This window comes from Vipera ursinii (assembly GCF_947247035.1).
Source record: "Vipera ursinii genome assembly, chromosome: 6".
Taxonomy (NCBI): domain Eukaryota; kingdom Metazoa; phylum Chordata; class Lepidosauria; order Squamata; family Viperidae; genus Vipera; species Vipera ursinii.
The window spans coordinates 8,868,762-8,888,524 of record NC_139515.1 but is presented as its reverse complement, the minus strand read 5'-3'; the positions used below and the strand labels follow the sequence as shown (position 1 = coordinate 8,888,524).

Here is a 19,763-nt window from a genome sequence, read left to right as displayed (position 1 = left end):
GTGGCCTCAACGACTCTCCAAAACAGGGGTGTCAAACTCAATTTCATTGAGGGCCGCATCAGCATTGCGGTTGCCCTCAGGGGGCCGGGTGGGTATGGCCAGGGTGGGCGTGGCCTACTGGGTGGGCGTGGCTAGAGTGCGTATGGCCTACTGAGTGAGCATGGCCAGCTCTACATCGTTCGCATGAAGGGTGCCTATGGGGGCCTGGGCAGGAGTGGGACAGATCTGAGGGTCTCTGGCAGGAGGAGGGTCTCTGGGCCAGGGCCAAGGCAGTGGGGGCCATTCCCTCACTGTTTCCAGGATGGCTTCGTGGGCCACATGAAACCACTTCGCGGGCCGGATCTGGCCCCCGGGCCTTGTGTTTGACATGTCTGCTCCAAAAGAAGGCCAATGACCAGCTGTCTGCAAGGAGTATAAATCCTTCCATTCCCCCACCATCCGGCCAGAGCTGAAGAAGCTTCTTGGGTGAGAAGCGAAACGTCTTCAAAGAGGGGGAAAAAAGAAAGTCCTGTTCTGTTGCCTCGTGAAAAAAAGCACAACTTTGGGACTCCAGTGATGTCCCAGCCTTTTTATTACAGAAGGCAGAGAGAACATACCTGCATAACGAACACAGAGTCATCAGCCTGCCTGATTTCCAAGGAAGTGTGGCATAGTCGCCACAGCAAGACAAAACCTGTGTCTATTACACAAGCGCTGAAAGCTACAGGACCGAACTGCGCCCAAAATATGAGTAATTTAAAAACATGCCCACGTCTAATTGTGTTAGCCGAAGGGTTGGCTGTGCTACTCTACCAGTTTTTTTTCAATCTGCAAAGGGTCCAGTCACACAGCAAACACGCCTCTACGTTGAATCTGAGCACAGCCAGCCCTTGACCTACAATTCATTTAGTGACCGTTGAAAAAAGGGATTTATGACCGTTTTTTTCCACACAACCGTGGCAGCACACCCACACACACCCCATGGTCACGTGATGAAAACTCAGATGCTGGGCAACTGGCCTGTACTTATGACGGTTGCAGTGTCCTGGGGTCAGGCGATCCTCTTGTGCGACCTTCACACGAACAAAGTCAACGGGGAAGCCAGATTTATTTCACAGCCATGTTGTTCACCGAACAACTGCGCTGATTCTCTTAACAACTGTGGCAAGAACGTTCGTGTAAGTGGGGCAAAACTCACTCTTAACAACCGTCTTGCTTAGCAACGGAAATCTGGGGCTCCGTCGTGGTCGTAAGTCGAGAACTAGCCGTCAGTAAATTGGAAACGAAAGCTGCGACAAGGGCCTAATTGGCATCGCCATCCTAATCTCTGCTATTCGGAACAGGTTTCTGATCTTCCCCTGGTGAATTTCAGTCCCTTAATCCTCTAGTCGTCGTATCTGGGGATTATGGGAGATGAAAGCCAAGGCCTGGGGAGACTACCACGTTGGGGAAGGTCACCTAGAGAGACAATGTGTGGAAAATGTGCTCCTAGGCCACCTCATCCTCAGCCAAATTAAAATCTAAAACCAGACTAGGAATTTTCAAGTTGACTTTTCCTCAAAGCCCGGCCTTCAGAATATTTTTCCCGGCTTGATCTGAGGTTCCAATCACATCTTAGCCCTCGTGAAGCCGTGTCAGGGTGACGACGACGGTGCCAGTGAAAGCAGCATGTAAGCCTCCATTTTGCTAATCTTTATACCCAGGCACTATAAATAAAAGGGGAGGGAAAAACCACTCTGGCAACTAGAGTTAAGCACGGTGGATAAAAGAGATCCACTCTCTTCCTATCATTTCGGCTCTTCTTTCTATGAATAGACTCCACTCGCCTGTCAGCTTCAGCGGAGAGCATAGAAGACAATCTGTATTTACCCTTTTAAATTCCAGCTCTATAAATACGGACAGCTGACATCCCTGGATTGTATTAGCCCGCGGGTCCAAGAATCTTGTCTAGACATGTGTTCCAGCAGCAATACACCGAGTCCTCCACTTACGGCCACATTCCCGTTTGCTTATGCGAGCAATTTGGTCAGCGAGTCTGGCCCCCAGTTTACGACTTTTCTTGCCGCAGTTGCTAAGGGAATCACTGCCGTTCTTAAATTAGTAACCTCATTATTAAGTGAATCCCAGTTCCCGCAATCGTCTTTGCTTGTCAGAAGGTCGCAAAAGGGGGATGATGTGTGAACACACACACCCCCACACACATACACCCGGGACACTGCAACCGTGATAAATGCGAGTCAGTTGTGAATCATCCGAATGTGGTGGGGGGAAAAAAGGTGACCCTGAGGATGCCGCAACAGTTGTGTGAAAATGGTCACAGGTCACTTTTTTTGCGGTGCTGTTGTAACTTCGAGCGGACACTAAGTGAAGTAAGGTGAGGACTACCTGTATTTCCACAAGAGGCTCTCCGTGCACCCCACTTGAACATCCGAATCCACTTTTATGTGAGCGTTTCCAAAAGCACTTTTGGTCACCAACGCCACACGCCTTCTCTGCACAGCAATCAGGCGGGTGACAAACCAGCAGGGTCTCTCTCACGCCCACACAAAGCAACACAACCGGAACACCTACTGCCCACCTGAACAATGCCTACACACCAGGTCTGCACAAACTGAGGACAGTTCACCCAAACAGATGTGTGGGGTGTGTGTGTGGGGGGGGGGCATCTTCCCAGCACAAACCCTCCCCATCCTCCGTGTGAAACAACCTTCAGAGATCTGAGTACGCAATCCGGTTCGGGGTGTCGTGGCAGAGACACCCCATCCTTTTTTTTTGCCAAAGAGGGGAACCTTTGGAGCGCTTCCGAGCTCAACAACTCCGCCTAAACACCCCCCTCGTGCCCGCGCCCCCGTGGTGGAGTCAAAGGCTACCTTGAGCAGGTTTAAGGCCAGGAGTGGAGTCGGTCCAAGCCCTGATGGGTGGTGAAGCTTCCCAGATGCCTCCTCCATTGGCTTCATGAATAGAAGGTGAAGGATTGGGTGCGTATATAACGTTTTGCTTTGGTTTGGGTTTTTTTTTTTAGTTGTGTGTAGTGTGCCCTGTGGACAGCACTCAGATACACAATAAAGGTATTCTATTCTATTCTATTCAGCCAAAAAATAAAATAATTTTTTTTTTAAAAAGGACCACATCTCCACTCCGGAGCGAAGTTGAAGCTGGGCAGTTCCCAGGTTGGGGAGATGGGGGGTCAGAGGACGTGGGAAAGGGCGACCAGCCTCCTTCTCCCGAGTCAAGCGTCGGTGGGGTAGGGGGGGGTCTCCTTCCCGGGAGGAGGAGGAGGAGGGGGGGCGATTTTTCAATAACTCTAACCCCCCCACCACCGGCCAATCGCTGGTCGGAACAGGGACGCCCTCCACTCCGGCTACTCCACCTCCGGGGCTCGGCCCAGGTTGGCCCAGGGACCCCCAAGCTCAGGACCCCTCCCCACATCTCCGCCGCCTTCCCCCCCCCCCCCGCGCCCTCCCTCTGTCCCCAGGCCGAGAGAGAGGCTGCCCCACTTACGTGCCCAGCGTCTCCTTGAAGTCGAAGATGCGGCCGATGTCGGCGGCGGGCTTCTTCCAGGACGAGGCGCGCTCCTCGCCGTTCTCCTGGGCCATGGCAGCGGCGGAGCCGAGGGAGCCGGCGGGCCAGGCGAGCGCCAGCCGGGGAAAGGCGGAGGAGGAGGAGGAGGAGGAGGAGGAGGAGGAGGAGGAGGACGGCGGCTTTTGCTTTCTCTTCTTCGGGCGCCGCTTCCTCCTGGCCCGCGACGGCGCCCCGACTTCCTGGCCGGCTGCTCCGGAGTTGGAGAGTTTCCCGATCCTTCCTTCCTTCCTTCCTCCTTTCCCTTTCTCCTCCTGTCTTCTTTGCTTCGCTTTCTCCTCCTTCCTTCCTTCTTTCCTTCCCTTTCTCCTCCGCCCTTCTTTCCTTCCTTCCTTCCTTGCTTGCTTGCTTGCTTGCTTCGCTTTCTCCTCCTTCTTTCCTTCCTTCCTTCCTTGCTTCCCTTTCTCTTCCTTCCTTCCTTCCTTCCTTCCTTCCTTCCTTCCTTCCTTCCTTCCTTCCTTCCTTCCTTCCTTCCTTCCTTCCTTCCTTCCTTCCTTCCTTCCTTGCTTCGCTTTCTCTCCTCCGCCTTTCTTTCCTTTCTTCCCCACTTCTGCTTTTTCACGCCATCCTTCCCGCCTTGGCTTCTTCGGGTGCAAAAAAAAAAAAAAGGCGGGTGGGTTGGCGGCGAGGTGGAGAGCCGGGCCCTCTACGCCCCCCCCCCACCCCCGAGGTTTGGGGAGGAAGAGGAGGAAGACGAGGAGGAGGAGAAAAGAAAGGGAAAGGGAAGAGAAAGTCCGTGCCAAGCGTCGCTTTTTTCTCCCCCTGCCTCCTTCCTCCTCCGCCTGGCTCCGCTTTGCAGCGAGAGTGAACTTTCCCAGGGAAGCGCGCCGAGCTCTCTCGCTGCTGTGTGTGTGTGTGTCTCTGTGTGTGTGTGTGTGTGTGTGTGCCTGTGTGCCTGTGTGCCTGTCAGCGTGTGTGTGCGTGTGCGTGTGTGTGTGTCGGAGAGAAAGTGAGAGCGGCGGAGGGCGATTCTCCCCCCCCCCGCCCTCCGGCTGCTGCAGCTCCAGTTCACTAAATGGCATTTCAGGGAGACGTTTGGCGAGCGTTAGTTGTTATGGTAATAGAGGAGGGCGGAGACTGCTTCTTCTTCTTTTTTTTTTTAATCCTTCCCCCCCCCACTTCATCTCATCCCCGTTGCAAAGCCATCCAGGGCGATTCCGGGCCCCCCTCGTTCCCCCTTTCGAAGCGGCCCGCCACAAATTCGCATTGCACCAGCCAGCCGGACGCGTGTGGGTCGGGGCGCTTTGGCTCCTTCCTTCCTTCCTTCCTTCCTTCCTTCCTTCCTTCCTTCCTTCCTTCCTTCCTTCCTTCCTTCCTTCCTTCCTTCCCTTTTGTCCTTCCTTCCTTCCTTCCTTCCTTCCTTCCTTCCTTCCTTCCTTCCTTCCTTCCTTCCTTCCCTTTTTTCCTTCCTTCTTCCCTCTCTTCTTCTCTTCCTCCCCTTTTTTCCTCCCTTCCCCCTTCTTCTCTTCCTCTCCCCCTTCCGCCCCCTTTTTCCCCCTCCTCCCTCCGCCTTCTTCTCTTCCGCCCTCCCTTCCCCTTTTTTCCTTTCTTCCTCCCACTCTCTTCCTCCCTCCCTTCCCTGTTTCTTCCTTCCTCCCTTCTTCTCTTCCTCCCTTCTCTTTTTTTCTCCCTTCCTCTCTTCTCTTCCTCCCACCCTTCCTCCCTTCCCCTTTTTTCCTTTCTTCCTCCCTCCCTCCCTTCCCTTTTTCTTCCTCCCTCCCTCCCTTCTTCTCTTCCTCCCACCCTTTCTCCTTCCCCTTTTTTCCTTTCTTCCTCCCTCCCTTCCTCCCTTCTTCTCTTCCTTCCACCCTTTCTCCTTTGCCGTCTTCCTCCCTCCCTCCCCTTTTTCTTCCTTCCTCCCACCCTTTCTCCTTTCCTTTATTCCTTTCTTCCTTTCTTCCTCCCTCCCTTCTTCTCTTCCTTCCATCCTTTCCCTTTCCTGTCTTCCTCCCTCCCTCCCCTTTTTCTTCCTTCCTCCCACCCTTTCTCCTTTCCTTTATTCCTTTCTTCCTTTCTTCCTCCCTCCCTTCTTCTCTTCCTTCCATCCTTTCCCTTTCCTGTCTTCCTCCCTCCCTCCCCTTTTCCTTCCTTCCTCCCACCCTTTCTCCTTTCCCTTTTATTCCTTTCTTCCTCCCTCCCTTCTTCCTTCCACCCTTTCTCCTTTCCCTTTCCTGTCTTCCTCCCTCCCTCCCTCCCTCCCTCCCTTCCCTTTTTTCCTTCCTCCCACCCTTTCTCCTTTCCCTTTTTTCCTTTCTTCCTCCCTCCCTCCTTCTCTTCCTCCCACCCTTTCTCCTTTCCCTTTTTTCCCTTTCTTTCTTCCTCCCTCCCTCCCTCCCTCCCCTTTTTCCCTCCCTTCCCTCCTTCCTGCCAGCGGAGAGGCGGCAGGGCGCGGCCGTGAGCTTGGCAAATCGGTCGCGGAGCCGCGGGGCCAACCATGCGACAAGTCGGCCGGCAGTCGGGATTGCCTCGCCAGGAAGGCGACTCCGGTCTGCAACCGGGCGCCCGCGGGGCAGAGCCGGCCTGGGCTCCCACTTGGCCACCGGGAGGGATTGGACGGCCGGGATAGGGATCCGTCGGCCAAGACCCTCCCCACTCCCCAGGCCAACGGAGCTGGGCTGCCCCCAAAGTCATCGAAGGAACAGCTGGGCCGCTCTCAGGCTGAAATAACTAACGTGTGTGTGTGTGTGTGTGTGTGTGTGTGTGTGTGTGTGTGCACGCGTGCCTGTTTTACAATTAATCGATAGGAGGTATCTGTGTTCCTACTTAGAGGTCCCCAAATAGAGGAGAAAACGAAGCCCCAATGATCTCAAGAGGTCCCAGACTGAGCCATTGAATAACTACTGTAGTCTTCTCTCTTCTCAGTTAAGCACCACAGCTGGCTTCCCACGTGATCTTTTAACCTTGGTTAACTCCCCCCCCCGCTTTCCTCCCCCCCATCCCCACGTCTCCCACCAACTCTGAATCAGAAGCATAACCACAACCACGCTGTTTTACACAACCTCTTCTGCCACAGGGCGGTTGGGGCTCCAGAGCGTCCTGCAAGAAGCAGATCTGTGCCGTATGTGCAGATCTGAAGTTGTAAGTAAATTGCCTTTGCGAACTACTACGCTGTTACTCATCTTGGTTCAGTACCCGTACATTTCTGGCTGGGATTAATTGTGGTTAACTGCAATAATTTTGCTGCAGCTAAGGACATAACCCCCAAAGAAGGACTGCAATGCAGCTCCTGCTCATCCCTCATACGGACAGCCTCCTTTGTCTGGATTCGGCTTGGAGTACGGTTGGTAAACCATGGTTTAAAGTTGGGTAGGTGCCAGCCGTGATTCATTTAATAAAGCGGTGTTAAAGGAACACGATGAAGCCCACTGTGTAACTTTTCCGCCGCCCCACTGATCTGAGTCCACGTAATCCTCGAATTACAACACTTCGTTTAGTGACTTTTCAAAGTTACAACGGCAGTGAAAAAAGGGACTTATGACCGTTTTCCACACTGACGACCATTGCAGCCATCCCTGCACAGTCACGTGGTCAAAATCCAGAGGCTTGGTAACTGACTCGTATTTACGACGGTTGCAGTGTCCCAGGCTCATGTGAATCCGGCTTGCCCCGTTGACATTTAGCGGGAATCGGCTTATCGTTTTAATCAACTCTTATCATTTTTATCAACTTATCTTTTTTTTTTCCCCCCCATGCCTGAGAATAACATTTGAAAAATTGCCCATCGTCAGGCAGGTAAAAGAAATTTGCTAGTGATCTTTGGCTCCTGAATATTGCAGTTTTCCCGGCTCATTTACAGAGGTGGTTTGTAACCACTTCATCCAGCATGTGTGTATATATATATATATATATATATATATATATATATATATATATATATATGTTAAGTATTTGTCAAGGCTTTTTTACTTACTTACTTTACTTTTATTAAATTTGTATACCGCCCTTCTCCCGAAGGACTCAGGGCGGTTAACAGGGCATATATAAATAACAATACAAAAATTAAAAAGGAATTAAACAAGTGCCCAATTAAAAATTACAATAACAATAAAAGACCCATTAAAAACCCTAACGTTCCCCATCAGGCCAGACCAGCTAGTTCAAATAAGTGGGTCTTCAGACCGCGCCGGAAGGAGCGAAGGTCCGATGCCATCCGGAGCTCAACCGGCAGTTGGTTCCATAGCGCCGGAGCGCCCACAGAGAAGGCCCTCCCCCTGGGGGCCACCAGTCGACATTCCCTGACTGGAGGCACCCTGAGGAGGCCCTCTCTGTGGGCACGTACAGGGCGGAGGGGAGTTGACGCCGGCAGCAGGTGGTCCCCGAGGTACCCCGGATCCATGCCATGTAAGGACTTGAAGATCATAACCAAAACCTTGAATCTCACCCGGAAGACAACTGGTAACCAATGTAGCTCAGATAAAGGGTATGACTGACTGATGAGAACATAAGAAGTTCGAAATGATCATCTCAGCCTCCCAAATTCTTTATTAGCAATTTGAATAATTTACACACACACACACACACACACACACACACACACACACACACATATATTCAATTTCCCAATCGGATTAGAAGCTCAGGGATTCCCATACAAAGACTGACCAAGCCCAGCCCTGCTTAGCTTTTGAGATGGAGCCATCCAAAGCCCTTGTGGTGCCCGTCAAAGGATTTATTCTAAATACAGGGAGTCAACTCGACTTACAACAGCTCATTTAGTGACCGTTCAAAGTTACAGCGGCACTGGAAAAAGGGACTTCTGACCATTTTTCTCGCTTACCACCTTTGCATCATCCCCACGATCGCGCGATGAAAATTTAGACGCTCGGCACCTGAGTTGTACTTACGACGGTCGCAGTGTCCCGGGGTCACGTGATTCCCCGTTTTGCGACCTTCTGACAAGCAAAGTCAAGGGGGAAGCCAGATTCACTTAACAACCCTGTCACTAACTTGTCAACTGCAGTGATTCGCTTAACAACTGTGGCAAGGAAGGTCGTAAAATGGGGCAAAACTCCCGCTCTCACTTTCTCACTTAACAGCATAAATTTTGATCCCATGGCCACGGGGGGGGGGGGGTGTACTGCAATGGTGTGAAAAATAGTCCTAAATCCCTTTCTTCAGAGCCACTGTAACTTCAAACAGTCAATAAACAAACTGTTGAAAGTTGAGGACCACCTGTACTAATGGACATTGTTAGTCATTCAAAACTTCCAGGCTCTGGATCAAAATCCATCTTTGTAATTTACTTTCCCTGTAAATTAACTTAAAGCAGGAAGAGAAAGAGTCAAGGGGTTTCTCCAGACAGGTCAGAGGTCGGATTTGAAGCTAAGCAAATAGAAGCACCTCTTAAAGCTGAATTCACAGGAAATTATAACAGAGTTGGAAGGGACCGTAGAGGTCTTCTAGTCCAACCTCCTGCTCAGGCAGGAAACCCTGTATTGTTGCAGAAAAATAATTGTCCAATCTCTTCTTAAAAGTCTCCCGTGATGGAGCACCCACAACTTCTGAAGAATAGATTAGGATTATTAGGATTAGGATTAGGATTAGGATTAGGATTAGGAACAGAACAGAACAGAACAGAACAGAACAGAACAGAACAGAACAGAACAGAACAGAACAGAATAGAATAGAATAGAATAGAATAGAATAGAATAACAGAGTTGGAAGGGACCTTGGAGGTCTTCTAGTCCAACCCCCTACTCAGGAAATACCATTTCAGACAAATGGCTGTCCAGTCTCTTCTTAAAAACTTCCAGTGTTGGAGCATTCACTGCTTCTGGAGGCAGGTCGTTCCACTGGTTAATTGTTCTCACTGTCAGGAAAATTCTCCTTAGTTCTAGGTTGCTTCTCTCCTTGGTTAGTTTCCATCTGTTGCTTCTTGTCCTGCCTTCAGGTGCCTTGGAGAATAGCTTGACTCCCTCTTCTTTGGGGCAGCCCCTGAGATATTGGAACACTGCTATCATGTCACCCCTGCTCCTTCTCTTCATTAAACTAGACATACCCAATTCCTTCAACCATTCTTTATTTGTTTTGGTCTCCCGTCCCTAGCTTCAAGTACCCCAAACTTCAAGCAGCTTGAATTTGGCTGGTTCCAGTTTCATTATTTTTGAGATGTTCCACATTTCCCATTGTTTGGTGTCTGTAATCCCAGTTTCTGTTTGAGGAAATTGGGCTGTTGTGATTTTTTTCAAAATTTTTAAAAAACTCAGAAACTCTGTTTATAAGTAAATTCAGTCAGATTTTGTCTGTTGTTAGCTAACATTGCCCTCTGGTGGACGCCAGCTAAGCTTTTAAAAACTTTATCTTCTTGTGCTGGGCTATTAATCAAAAGTGGGTAATAAAAATAATATTGTTGTGCCTGTATTAAAAGTCATTTGGCTATTAATATAATGCTGGGTTAAATACACCAAGGTATTAAATTGTAACATGAATGAATGAATGAATAAATGAATGAATGAATGAATGAATGAATGAATGAATGTCTTTTTTGCTTGGCTTTATTGATTACAATCTAAGAACCATTGAGTTATAATCAATAACTAATTAAGAGATGCCTTCATCCACCTATGCTAAGACAGAGTAATTATAAGAAAAAGGCTCCCTGTACAATTCCTGCATCCATTCTTCACTTTATTTAGCTTTTCTCTCTGCAGTTTTGAAGCCTGGTCCTTGTTTCAAAAAAAATATTACGGTCAAAGGCCAGCATATGGTTCTTATTTATCTATATTGCATGGACAATACCCATTTTTCTTTAAAAAGTTTTGATTGCTTGGTTTTTACCACCATCTAGATTTTTTTTTACTCCACTTTGAAGACAGCCCAGTACACAGGATTCCAGATGCAGACATATCACACATGTGCACGTCACGTTGGAATCTTTTCTAATCAAGGAATACATCACAGTTTTGCACTTGCATCCATCAAGGTTTTGGAAGACAGAATATTGTAACAGAAAAATAATATGAAATGTTTAAAGAAGCAGGATGGGGAATAGCATTGATGCCTTTAAACTTTGAACTCAGGAGAAGGCTCCAGAGAATATCATGGGCAGCCAAGAAAACAAACTAATGGGGCTTCAAACAGAATAACAGAGTTGGGAGGGACCTTGGAGGTCTTCTAGTCCAACCCCCTGCTCTAGCAGAAAACCGTATACCATTTCAGACAAACAGCTGTCCAATCTCTTCTTAAAAACCTTCAACAACTTGGAGGCAAGTTGTTCCACTGATTAATTGTTCTGTCAAGATCTTTCTCCTAGATTGGTTCTCTCCTTATTCGGATGCTTTGATGAGTCCATACCTACCAATGTCGGAATAGGAGAAGCCATAATGTGCCCAATGAGACTCTACAGAAGCAAAAGTTGGACTTGAAAGAGGCAGGATAGGAAGACTCCTCTGAACCTTGATGTTGGAGAAGACTCCCAAGAATACCATGGACAGCCAAGAAAACAAACTGAGGGATCATCCAACTCAGGGGTAGGCAACCTTGGCTCTTTTATGACTCGTGGACTTCCAGAATTCCTGAGCCAACCAGGCTGAGGGAAAAGGGAGAGGTTTCCAAGCTGAGCCATGCTGGCTCAGGAATTCTGGGAGTTGAAGTCCACAAGTCTTAAAGTTGCCAAGGTTGAGGACCCCTGATATAGGGCAAAGGTGGGGAACCTTGGTTCTTTTATGACTCGTGGACTTCAACTCCCAGAAATCCTGAGCCAGCCACGCTGAGGGAAACAGGAGAGGTTTCCAAGCTGAGCCGTGCTGGCTCAGGAATTCTGGGAGTTGAAGTCCACGAGTCATAAAACTAGGCAAACAGCCTAGTTTTAAATATCGGAAAAACTAAAGAGATCATTGTCGATTTCAGAACAGGCAGGCACAGCCACACTTCTCTGTGCATAAATGATTCACCTGTGGAGATGGTTACCAGCATCAAATTCCTGGGTGTGCAGCTAACGAGTAGGCTGGCTTGGTCACTCAACAGCAAGACACTGGTGAAGCAGACACAGCAGCCCCTGCATTTTCTGCGTCGCATGAGAAAAGCACTTTCTACAGAGGGACGATCGAGAGCATCCTGTCATAGGGCATCACAGTTTGGTTTGGAAGCATCCCTGCTTCAGACAGGAAGGCGGTGCAGAGAGTGGTGAGGACGGCAGAAAAGATCATTGGCAGTTCCCTCCCTTCCATCCAGGACTTAGCACACAAGCGTTGCTTGAGCAGGGTCCGCAGGCTTGTCTGGGACACTACACACTCTCTTCATAACTTGTTTTCCTTGTTATCTACTGAGAGAAGGAGGCTCCGTGGTATCCAAAGCAGAACATCCAGATTCAGCTATAGTTTCATTCCATACAGCATTAATCTTGTGAACTCACAAGCTTCTTCCTTCCGTTATATATTCAAGATGGGCAGTATTTAATATTTATTTGTTTGTTATGTATATGTAGTGGTGTGGGTCTATACATACTGTATGTGTATATAGTATGGTTAGGTGTGTGTCATGTGTGTGTTCCACTTTGAGAATGGGCAACTAAATTTCATTTTTGATGTGTACCATTGTGCCCACAGTAAAAAAAAAAGACAATAAAGGTTATCTTATCTTATTGCCCAGCACACTAAAACTCCCTTTTATGACCCAATAAATCCCTGAATTTGGGATAGAGTCAGAGCCGAGCATTTACTGGCTGGATGCTCTTCCTGATGCCTATGTGGAGTTCACAGCAGATATTTGTGCCCTAGGAAAGAAACATCTGTCACTACCAAAGATTGAACTCTCAACCTAAGAGCTGTGGTGGCACAGTGATTAGGATGCAGTACTACAGGCTCACTCTGCCAATTGCCAACAGTTCGATCCTGATGGGGCTCAAGGTTGATTAAAGCCTTCCATCCTTCCGAGGTTGGTAAAAATAGAACCCAGATTGTTTGGGGGGAATCGGCTGACTCTGTAAACCGCTTAGAGAGGGATGTAAAGCACTGTGAAGCAGTATACAAGTCTAAGTGTTATTGATACTGCTATTGCTATCTATCTATCTATCTATCTATCTATCTATCTATCTATCTATCTATCTATCTATCTATCTACCTACCTACCTACCTGCCTACCTACCTATCTCTGGTAGAGCAGTGGTTAGAATGCAGCATTGCAGGCTAACTCTGCCTACTTCCAGCAGTTCGATCCTGGCTGGCTCAAGGTTGACTCAGCCTTCCATCCTTCCAGAGTCAGTAGAATGAGGACCCAGATTGTTGGGGGCAAGATGCTGACTCTGTAAACCACTTAGAGAGGCCTGTAAAGCACCATGAAGCAGTATACAAGTCTAAGTGCTATTGGTACTGCTATTGCTATCTGTCTGTCTGTCTATCTCTCTCTCTCTCTCTCTCTGGTGGAGCAGTGGTTAGAATGCAGCATTGCAGGAAAACTCTGCCGACTGCCAGCAGTTCGATCCTGACTGGCTCAAGGTTGACTCAGCCTTCCATCCTTCCGAGGTTGGTAAAATGAGGACCCAGATTGTTGCGGGGGGCATAGGCTGACTGTAAAACCACTTAGAGATGGCGGTAAAGCACTGTGAAACAGTATATAAGTCTAAGTGCTCTTGCTAAGTGCTATTCCGAGTGGGAGGCGAGTGTCACAACACTCAGTGCACTAGAGATCAAAATTCCCAGAGGTGAAGCAGACTATTTCCTTGGCCCGTCATAAGGTCTTGGTAATATTTTGTTCCCAAGACGATGAATTCTTGAGCAAAGCAGAAGAGGAGAACCCTGGAAGGTGGAATAATAACAGTGAGAGGATGGTGGTTCCCTTTCTGACAGGGATTGCCTTGCCACTCTAACAGGGTCCATCATGCCCCTTGCCGCTGATTGCCCTCTTCTTTTTCACCCTTCAGCCTTTCCCAGCGCTAGAGCTTTCTCCAGAGAGCTGGCTCTTCACACGATGTATCTGAAGTAGGACAATTTGAGCTTGGTCATTCGTGCCTCGAGTGAGAACTCTGGGTTGATGAGTTGGATCGGGGGTAGGCAACCTTGGCTCTTTTATGACTGGTGGACTTCAACTCACTAACCCCTCAACCTCCTTGTGGTAAGCTTATTTTTATTTTTTATTTTTATTTTAATTCCATTTATATCCCGCCCTTCTCCGAAGACTCAGGGCGGCTTACAAGCTTAGCAGTAGCCTTCATTCTATGTATATGCCTGCTTATTAGGGCTTTCACACACACCCCAAGCGGCATTATTACAAAGTCAGCTTAATTACCCCCAACAATCTGGGTCCTCATTTTACCTACCTCGGAAGGATGGAAGGCTAAGTCAACCTTGAGCCTGGTGGGACTCGAACCTGCACTAATTGCAGGCAGCTGGTGTCAGCTTACCTACAACAACCATGAAGGTAACGCAAACCTGCCAGAGAGAAGGTTGTTGGGAATATCGCAAGTGCATCCAAACAGCCCCCTCTCCAAATGCCTGCTACAAAAGGTGAGAAATGACAACTTTGTGCTTCCACTTACCCTTCGACGGAAAGACTGTATCGGCACTGAGCCAATGGCAACTTGGTGCTAACCTCACCTGCGTTTCAAAGAGTGTGTTAAGAATCTCCGGGGTCCATTAACCCTTGGACAAAGAAGTGCCTGGGAGACTCTTGTGAGCAATGTGTCAGCAGCACAATGGAGGTACTGAGTGTTCCTTCTGAGTCATTACAGGCGTATTGAGCTGGGATCCCGAGCTTAATCTGGGTTGATTGTCAGCCTTGCTGAGCTATTGTGGAGCAAGGAACAGTCCTGAAACTCAAGCCTCTTTGCTTAAATATACAGCCTGTGGCCTGCCCACCAGGCTGCCTGTGTAGAACTGTGTTTTATTTATCAAGCATGCTGTGGAAATTGTGAATATAACTTACAGGAGAAAAACTGCTGGGGGAAAATAAAAGGTTTCCAGAACTTTGGCAGATACTTTGGAGGAAGCTGGTAGAAGCAGCTTTTTTTTTCCAGTCGGCCCTGCTGATAAACTAGCTTGTTTAGGCTTCAGAGCTCATTAATTAAAAAAACAATTATTATTTATATCCCACCTTTATTGTTTTCACAAATAACTGAAGGTGGTGAACATATCCAAAAAAATATTCCCGCTATTTTCCCCACAACAACAACTGTGTGAGGTGAGTTGGGCGGGGAGAAAGTGACTGACCCAAAGCCACATAGCCGTTTTTCATGCTTCAGGCAGGACTAGAACTCACAGTCTCCTGGTGATTGGCCCAAAGTCATCCAGCTGGCTTTCATGGCTAAGATGGGACTAGAACTCACAGTCTCCTGGTGATTGGCTTAAAGTCAGCCAGTTGGCTTTCATGCTTCAAGCAGGACTAGAACTCACAGTCTCCTGGTGATTGGCCCAAAGTCATCCAGCTGGTTTTCATGGCTAAGGTGGAACTAGAATTCACTGTCTCCTGGTGTTTGGCCTAAAGTCACCCAGCTGGCTTTCATGACTAAGGTGGAACTAGAACTCACCATCTCCTGGGGATTAGCTTAAAGTCAGCCAGTTGGTTTTCATGCCTAAGATAGAACTAGAACTCACTGTCTCCTGGTGATTGGCCCAAAGTCACCCTGCTGACTTTTATGGCTAAGCTGGGACTAGAACTCACTGTTTCCTGGTGATTGGACCAAAGTCACCTAGCTGGCTTTCACAGTTGTTAAGTGAATCACGGCAGTTGTTAAATTAGTCCCACGGTTGTTAAGTGAATCTGGTTTTCCCATGGTCTTAGCTCATCAGAAGGTGGCAAAAGAGGGTCAGATGACCATGGGACACTGCAACGGTCATAAACATGAGTCAATTCCCAAGCGTCTGAATTTTGATCACGTAACCACAGAGATGCCGCAACGGTCGTGTGAATAACGGTCCCCGAGTCACTTTCTTCAGTGTGACTTTGAACGGCCACTAAAGGAATGGTGGTAAGTCAAGGACTAGCTGTAGTTTTACAGGCTTATAATTGTCACCGGTACATGGTGATATTTCTAGATCTCATGTTTATCCTGCAAAGGGGTGTGCGTTTGTGTGTGTGTGTGTGTGTGAACGCAGGCTAGAAGACCAAGCACTGAACAAATTCACCCATTTTCCGGGCTAACTGCCGACGAAGGTCAACTACTGTAGTTCCTTTGCTCCATCTGCTTCCAACTGGACGGATTCTCACCCATGTTGCACAACCGCAGAGCAATGATAAATCACAGGCGTGACCCGAAACTCAAGCGGTATTCTCAAGGGCAAGATCTACCCGAAAAGCTATTTGCTTGCTTGCAAAGCCATCGTTCTCCTGGTAGGAGGAGGACTGCAGCTCTTTGTATTAAAATTCTAATTTCCGTTATCTTCCTATTTTCTTCTCTTCTGCGTTTGGCAAGCAGTGGAAGGACTGTTTGTCTCTTTCTTTTTTTTTTCCTCACCTGAAATTAACTTGGCTGGGGTTTTTATTATTCTCACACAGGCCAGAATGCCGTTTTAACGAGAGCAGGCGTTTTAATTAAGCACCGTAAACCTCGCCGTTCAAGGAAGGAAGGACTGCGCGATTATCAAGCTAGGAGAGCAAAACTGGCAAGCCTTTGTGAGATTAGGGAGAAAAATGAAAGATTGCAAAGGAAGAGCCGGCAAATTCGCTGGTCATTTGACATTGGCCTGGAAAGAAGTCTATTCTTCAGCAAAGTACACGTAGTCCTTGATTTACGACCACGCACACAACATTTCTGTTGCTAAGCGAGACAGTTGTTAAGCACGTTTTACTCCATTTTTTTTCAACCTTTCTTGCCACAGCTATTAGGTGAATGACTGCACTGTTAGGTCGTAACCTGGGGCAAAATTGAATGAACAAAAGTTTCTCTTAGCAACAGAAATGTTTGGCTCAGTTGTGGTCATAAGTTGAGGACTACTTGCAAAATTAGTAGTATCAGCTATAAAACAGACATATGTTATATTAAAAAGGTAAAGGTTCCCCCACACATGCGTGCTAGTCGTTTCCGACTCTAGGGGCTGGTGCTCATCTCTGTTTCAAAGCCGAAGAGCCAGCACTTGTCCGAGGACGTCTCCGTGGTCATGTGGCCGGCATGACTAGACGCCAAAGGCGCACGGAACGCTGTTACCTTCCCACCGTAGTGGTCCCTATTTTTCTACTTGCATTTTTACGTGCTTTCGAACTGCTAGGTTGGCAGAAGCTGGGATGAGTAACAGGCGCTCACTCTGTTACGCGGCACTCGGGATTTGACCCACCAAACTGCCGACCTTCTGATCGACAAGCTCAGCGTCTTAACCCACTGAGCCACCGCGTTATATTACGTATCCCCAAAACCTTTCTTCAAGCTTTAGTCCTTTCCATAAATGTCAGCTAGACTACCTACTTTGTACCTCCCAGCCCCCACTCAAATGTTAAAGGTGGTCTTGATTCCTCCCCACCCCCCACCCCCCACCCCCCCCAAAATACGTTATGCCTTAGAAACGGGTCTTCAAACTTGGCCCTTTTATGACTTGTGGACCTCAACTCCCAGAATTCCTCAGCCAGGCATGCTGGCTGAGGAAGTCTGGGAGTTGCAGTCCACAAGTCATAAAAGGGCCAAATTTGAAGAGCCCTGCCTTATAATATGGAACTTGTTATGCACTGGGCTCATTAGTAATACCATGTGGGTTGCTGGAGCAGCTAACGGCTCTCCAGCAACGCAGACTACAAGTCTCCAGCACTATAATTGGTATCCCTAGGCGGCAATGGTTGTTTCACACCTATTGGCTGCCGCCTAGGGGCTAGACTATATATTGCGGCTAGTTGCAGCCATTTGCCAGTACAGTTTCTACACGAAAATAAACTACGTGTTTCCCTGTACTCAGTTACCTCGTCTTCATTCCTGCGCCAAAGAAATCGCGACTTAACAGAACTCATTTGGTGCTATCAAAATTACAAACAGCTCAGAAGCCAAAAACTGGTAACAGATGCAGGAGATGAACTCTGCACCCACCACCAGGAAATGATGAAAGCCTGGCTGATGATTAATTACCAATTAACACTTTTCTCCCAAGTAGGCCGGAGCCTTGCTGGCTGCAGGCTGTGGTGTTTTCATGCGTATTGACTTAATAATGAATTCTGCCTCCATTAACTGGGTTCATTTGTGCTTGAGTTTTGCAGCTAGAGTTTAGTTTAATTCAGGAGGAAAGTGGGGTTCAAAAGTGCTTCATAATAATAGGAGAGAATAGAGCTGGAAGGGACCTGGGAGGTCTTCTAGTCCTGCCCCCTGCTCAAGCAGGAGAAGATATACTCTTCTTAAAAATCTCCAGTGATGGAGCGCCCACGATTTCTGACGGCAAGCTGTTCCACTAGTTGTCTTCATTGTCAGGAAGTTTCTCTTTAATTCCAGGTTGCTTCTCTCTTTGATCAGCTTCCAACCATTGTTTCTCATCCTGCCCTCTGGTGCTGTTCTGTACCAGCCTGCTACCGGCCCTGCAGAAAAGGCAGGGACAACCCCTTTTACAAGAAGGCAAGAGGCTGGAATTAAGCCTGCCAAATTTATTGATACAAAAACAAACAAGACACGAACCAAGAAACAGGAGTTATTCAAGCGGTTGCCTTCAGCAAACCAGCCCTCCCACGCATTCCCCTTTTATACAGTTTAGGGCGTGGCTTCTCTCTGCCTCCTTCTGAGGTGCCCCATTGCCTTCCTCTGTTTACTCCTGATTGACTGCCTCCTGCGTCGGGCGTCCTTGAACAGGGCCAGCTGTGGGTCATCTTCATCCACGCTGTCAGGCTCACACAGCTGGGTCTCCGTCGTGACCAGGTGGGAGGGGCCTGGCTGAGGGCTCTCATCAGCAAGCTCTTCAACACCCCCCTCCTCCTCTGAGTCGTCCGACCCAACTGCCGAACCCACAGGCTGACCCTGAATCACAACAGGTGCTTTGGAGAATGTGACCCCCTCCTCTTCTTTGTGGCAGCTCCTCAGATACTGGAACACTGCTATTATGTCTCCCCCATTTCTTCTTTTCTTTGGACTAGCCGAACCCAAGTCCCGCAGCTGTTCTTCGTATGTTTTAGTCTCCAGGCCTTGGATCGTCTTAGTTGCTCTTTTCTCTGAATTTTTTTTCCCAAACTCTCAGGGGCTTTTTTGTGGTGACCAAAATAATGCTCGCAATCTCTATGAATTAGACTAAAAAATAATGGTGGGTGCAGCCGACAGATAAGCAGGGAAAAACATCTGACAAACAAGTAGAAAACTACAGCCTAGTCAAGGAACTATCAAGAGAAAACCATATCCTCACCCACACTGGCAGGGCAAGCCAGGGTATATAGACAGGGAGCAGACCCCATACGCCCTCACACTGATGATGTTATCTAGTAGGGTCATGAAATGTCTGCACCAAGCTCAAGGAGCACCAAGGACCCCACAGTCCCCTCCTCCTCCTCCTCCTCCTCCTCCTCCTCCTCCTCCTCTTCTTCTTCTTCTTCTTCTTCTTCTTCTTCTTCTTCTTCTTCTTCTTCTTCTTCTTCTTCTTCTTCTTCTTCTTCTTCTTCTTCCTTCTAGCACTGATGATGTTACTTAGTTGGGTCATGAAACGTCTGCAAGAAAAGCACCAAGCTCAGAGAGCACCAAGGACCCCACAGTACCACCTCCACCACCACCACCTCCTCCTCCTCCTCCTCCTCCTCCTCCTCCTCCTCCTCCTCCTCTTCTTCTTCTTCTTCTTCTTCTTCTTCTTCTTCTTCTTCTTCTTCTTCTTCTTCTTCTTCTTCTTCTTCTTCTTCTTCTTCTTCTTCTTCTTCTTCTCCCTTCTAGCACTGATGATGTTACTTAGTTGGGTCATGAAACGTCTGCACGAAAATCACCAAGCTCAGAGAGCACCAAGGACCCCACAGTTCAACCCTGAACTACAAATATTCTCTTCTATCAGACGTGAGAATGTTAAGATATTTTTTCAGTGAAGACATTTTTCACACAGGGTTTGGGATGAATACAAAATCTCGGGAACTTTCATTGGGGTTTTTCTAGCAAGCTAATTAAAGTGGAGCCTCTTGAAGTACAGGCAGTCCTCTACTTACGACAGTTCATGTGGTGACCGTTCAACGTTACAACGGCACTGGAAAAAAAGTGACTTATGGCCGTTTTCCCCACTTACAACCATTGCAGCATCCCCATGATCCAAATTCAGACGTTTGGCAACTGACTCGTATTTATGACGATTGCAGCGTGCCAGGGTCATGTGATCCCCTTTTGCGACCTTCCAACAAGCAAA

The 19,763-nt window shown here is 48.1% G+C and overlaps 1 protein-coding gene across 2 annotated transcripts in view; it reads right to left on the bottom strand.

The window, feature by feature from the left end:
- The window catches only part of CAMK1D (calcium/calmodulin dependent protein kinase ID), a 175,439-nt gene extending 171,305 nt beyond the window's left edge, over positions 1 to 4,134 (bottom strand). For both annotated transcript variants that reach the window (XM_083366329.1, XM_083366330.1), the window contains exon 1: positions 3,481 to 4,134. In XM_083366329.1, coding sequence (XP_083222455.1) covers positions 3,481 to 3,575 — 95 coding nt within the window. In that variant the 5' untranslated portion in view covers positions 3,576 to 4,134. The remainder of the gene's footprint in view (positions 1 to 3,480) is intronic.
- Positions 4,135 to 19,763: the final 15,629 nt, after the last annotated feature.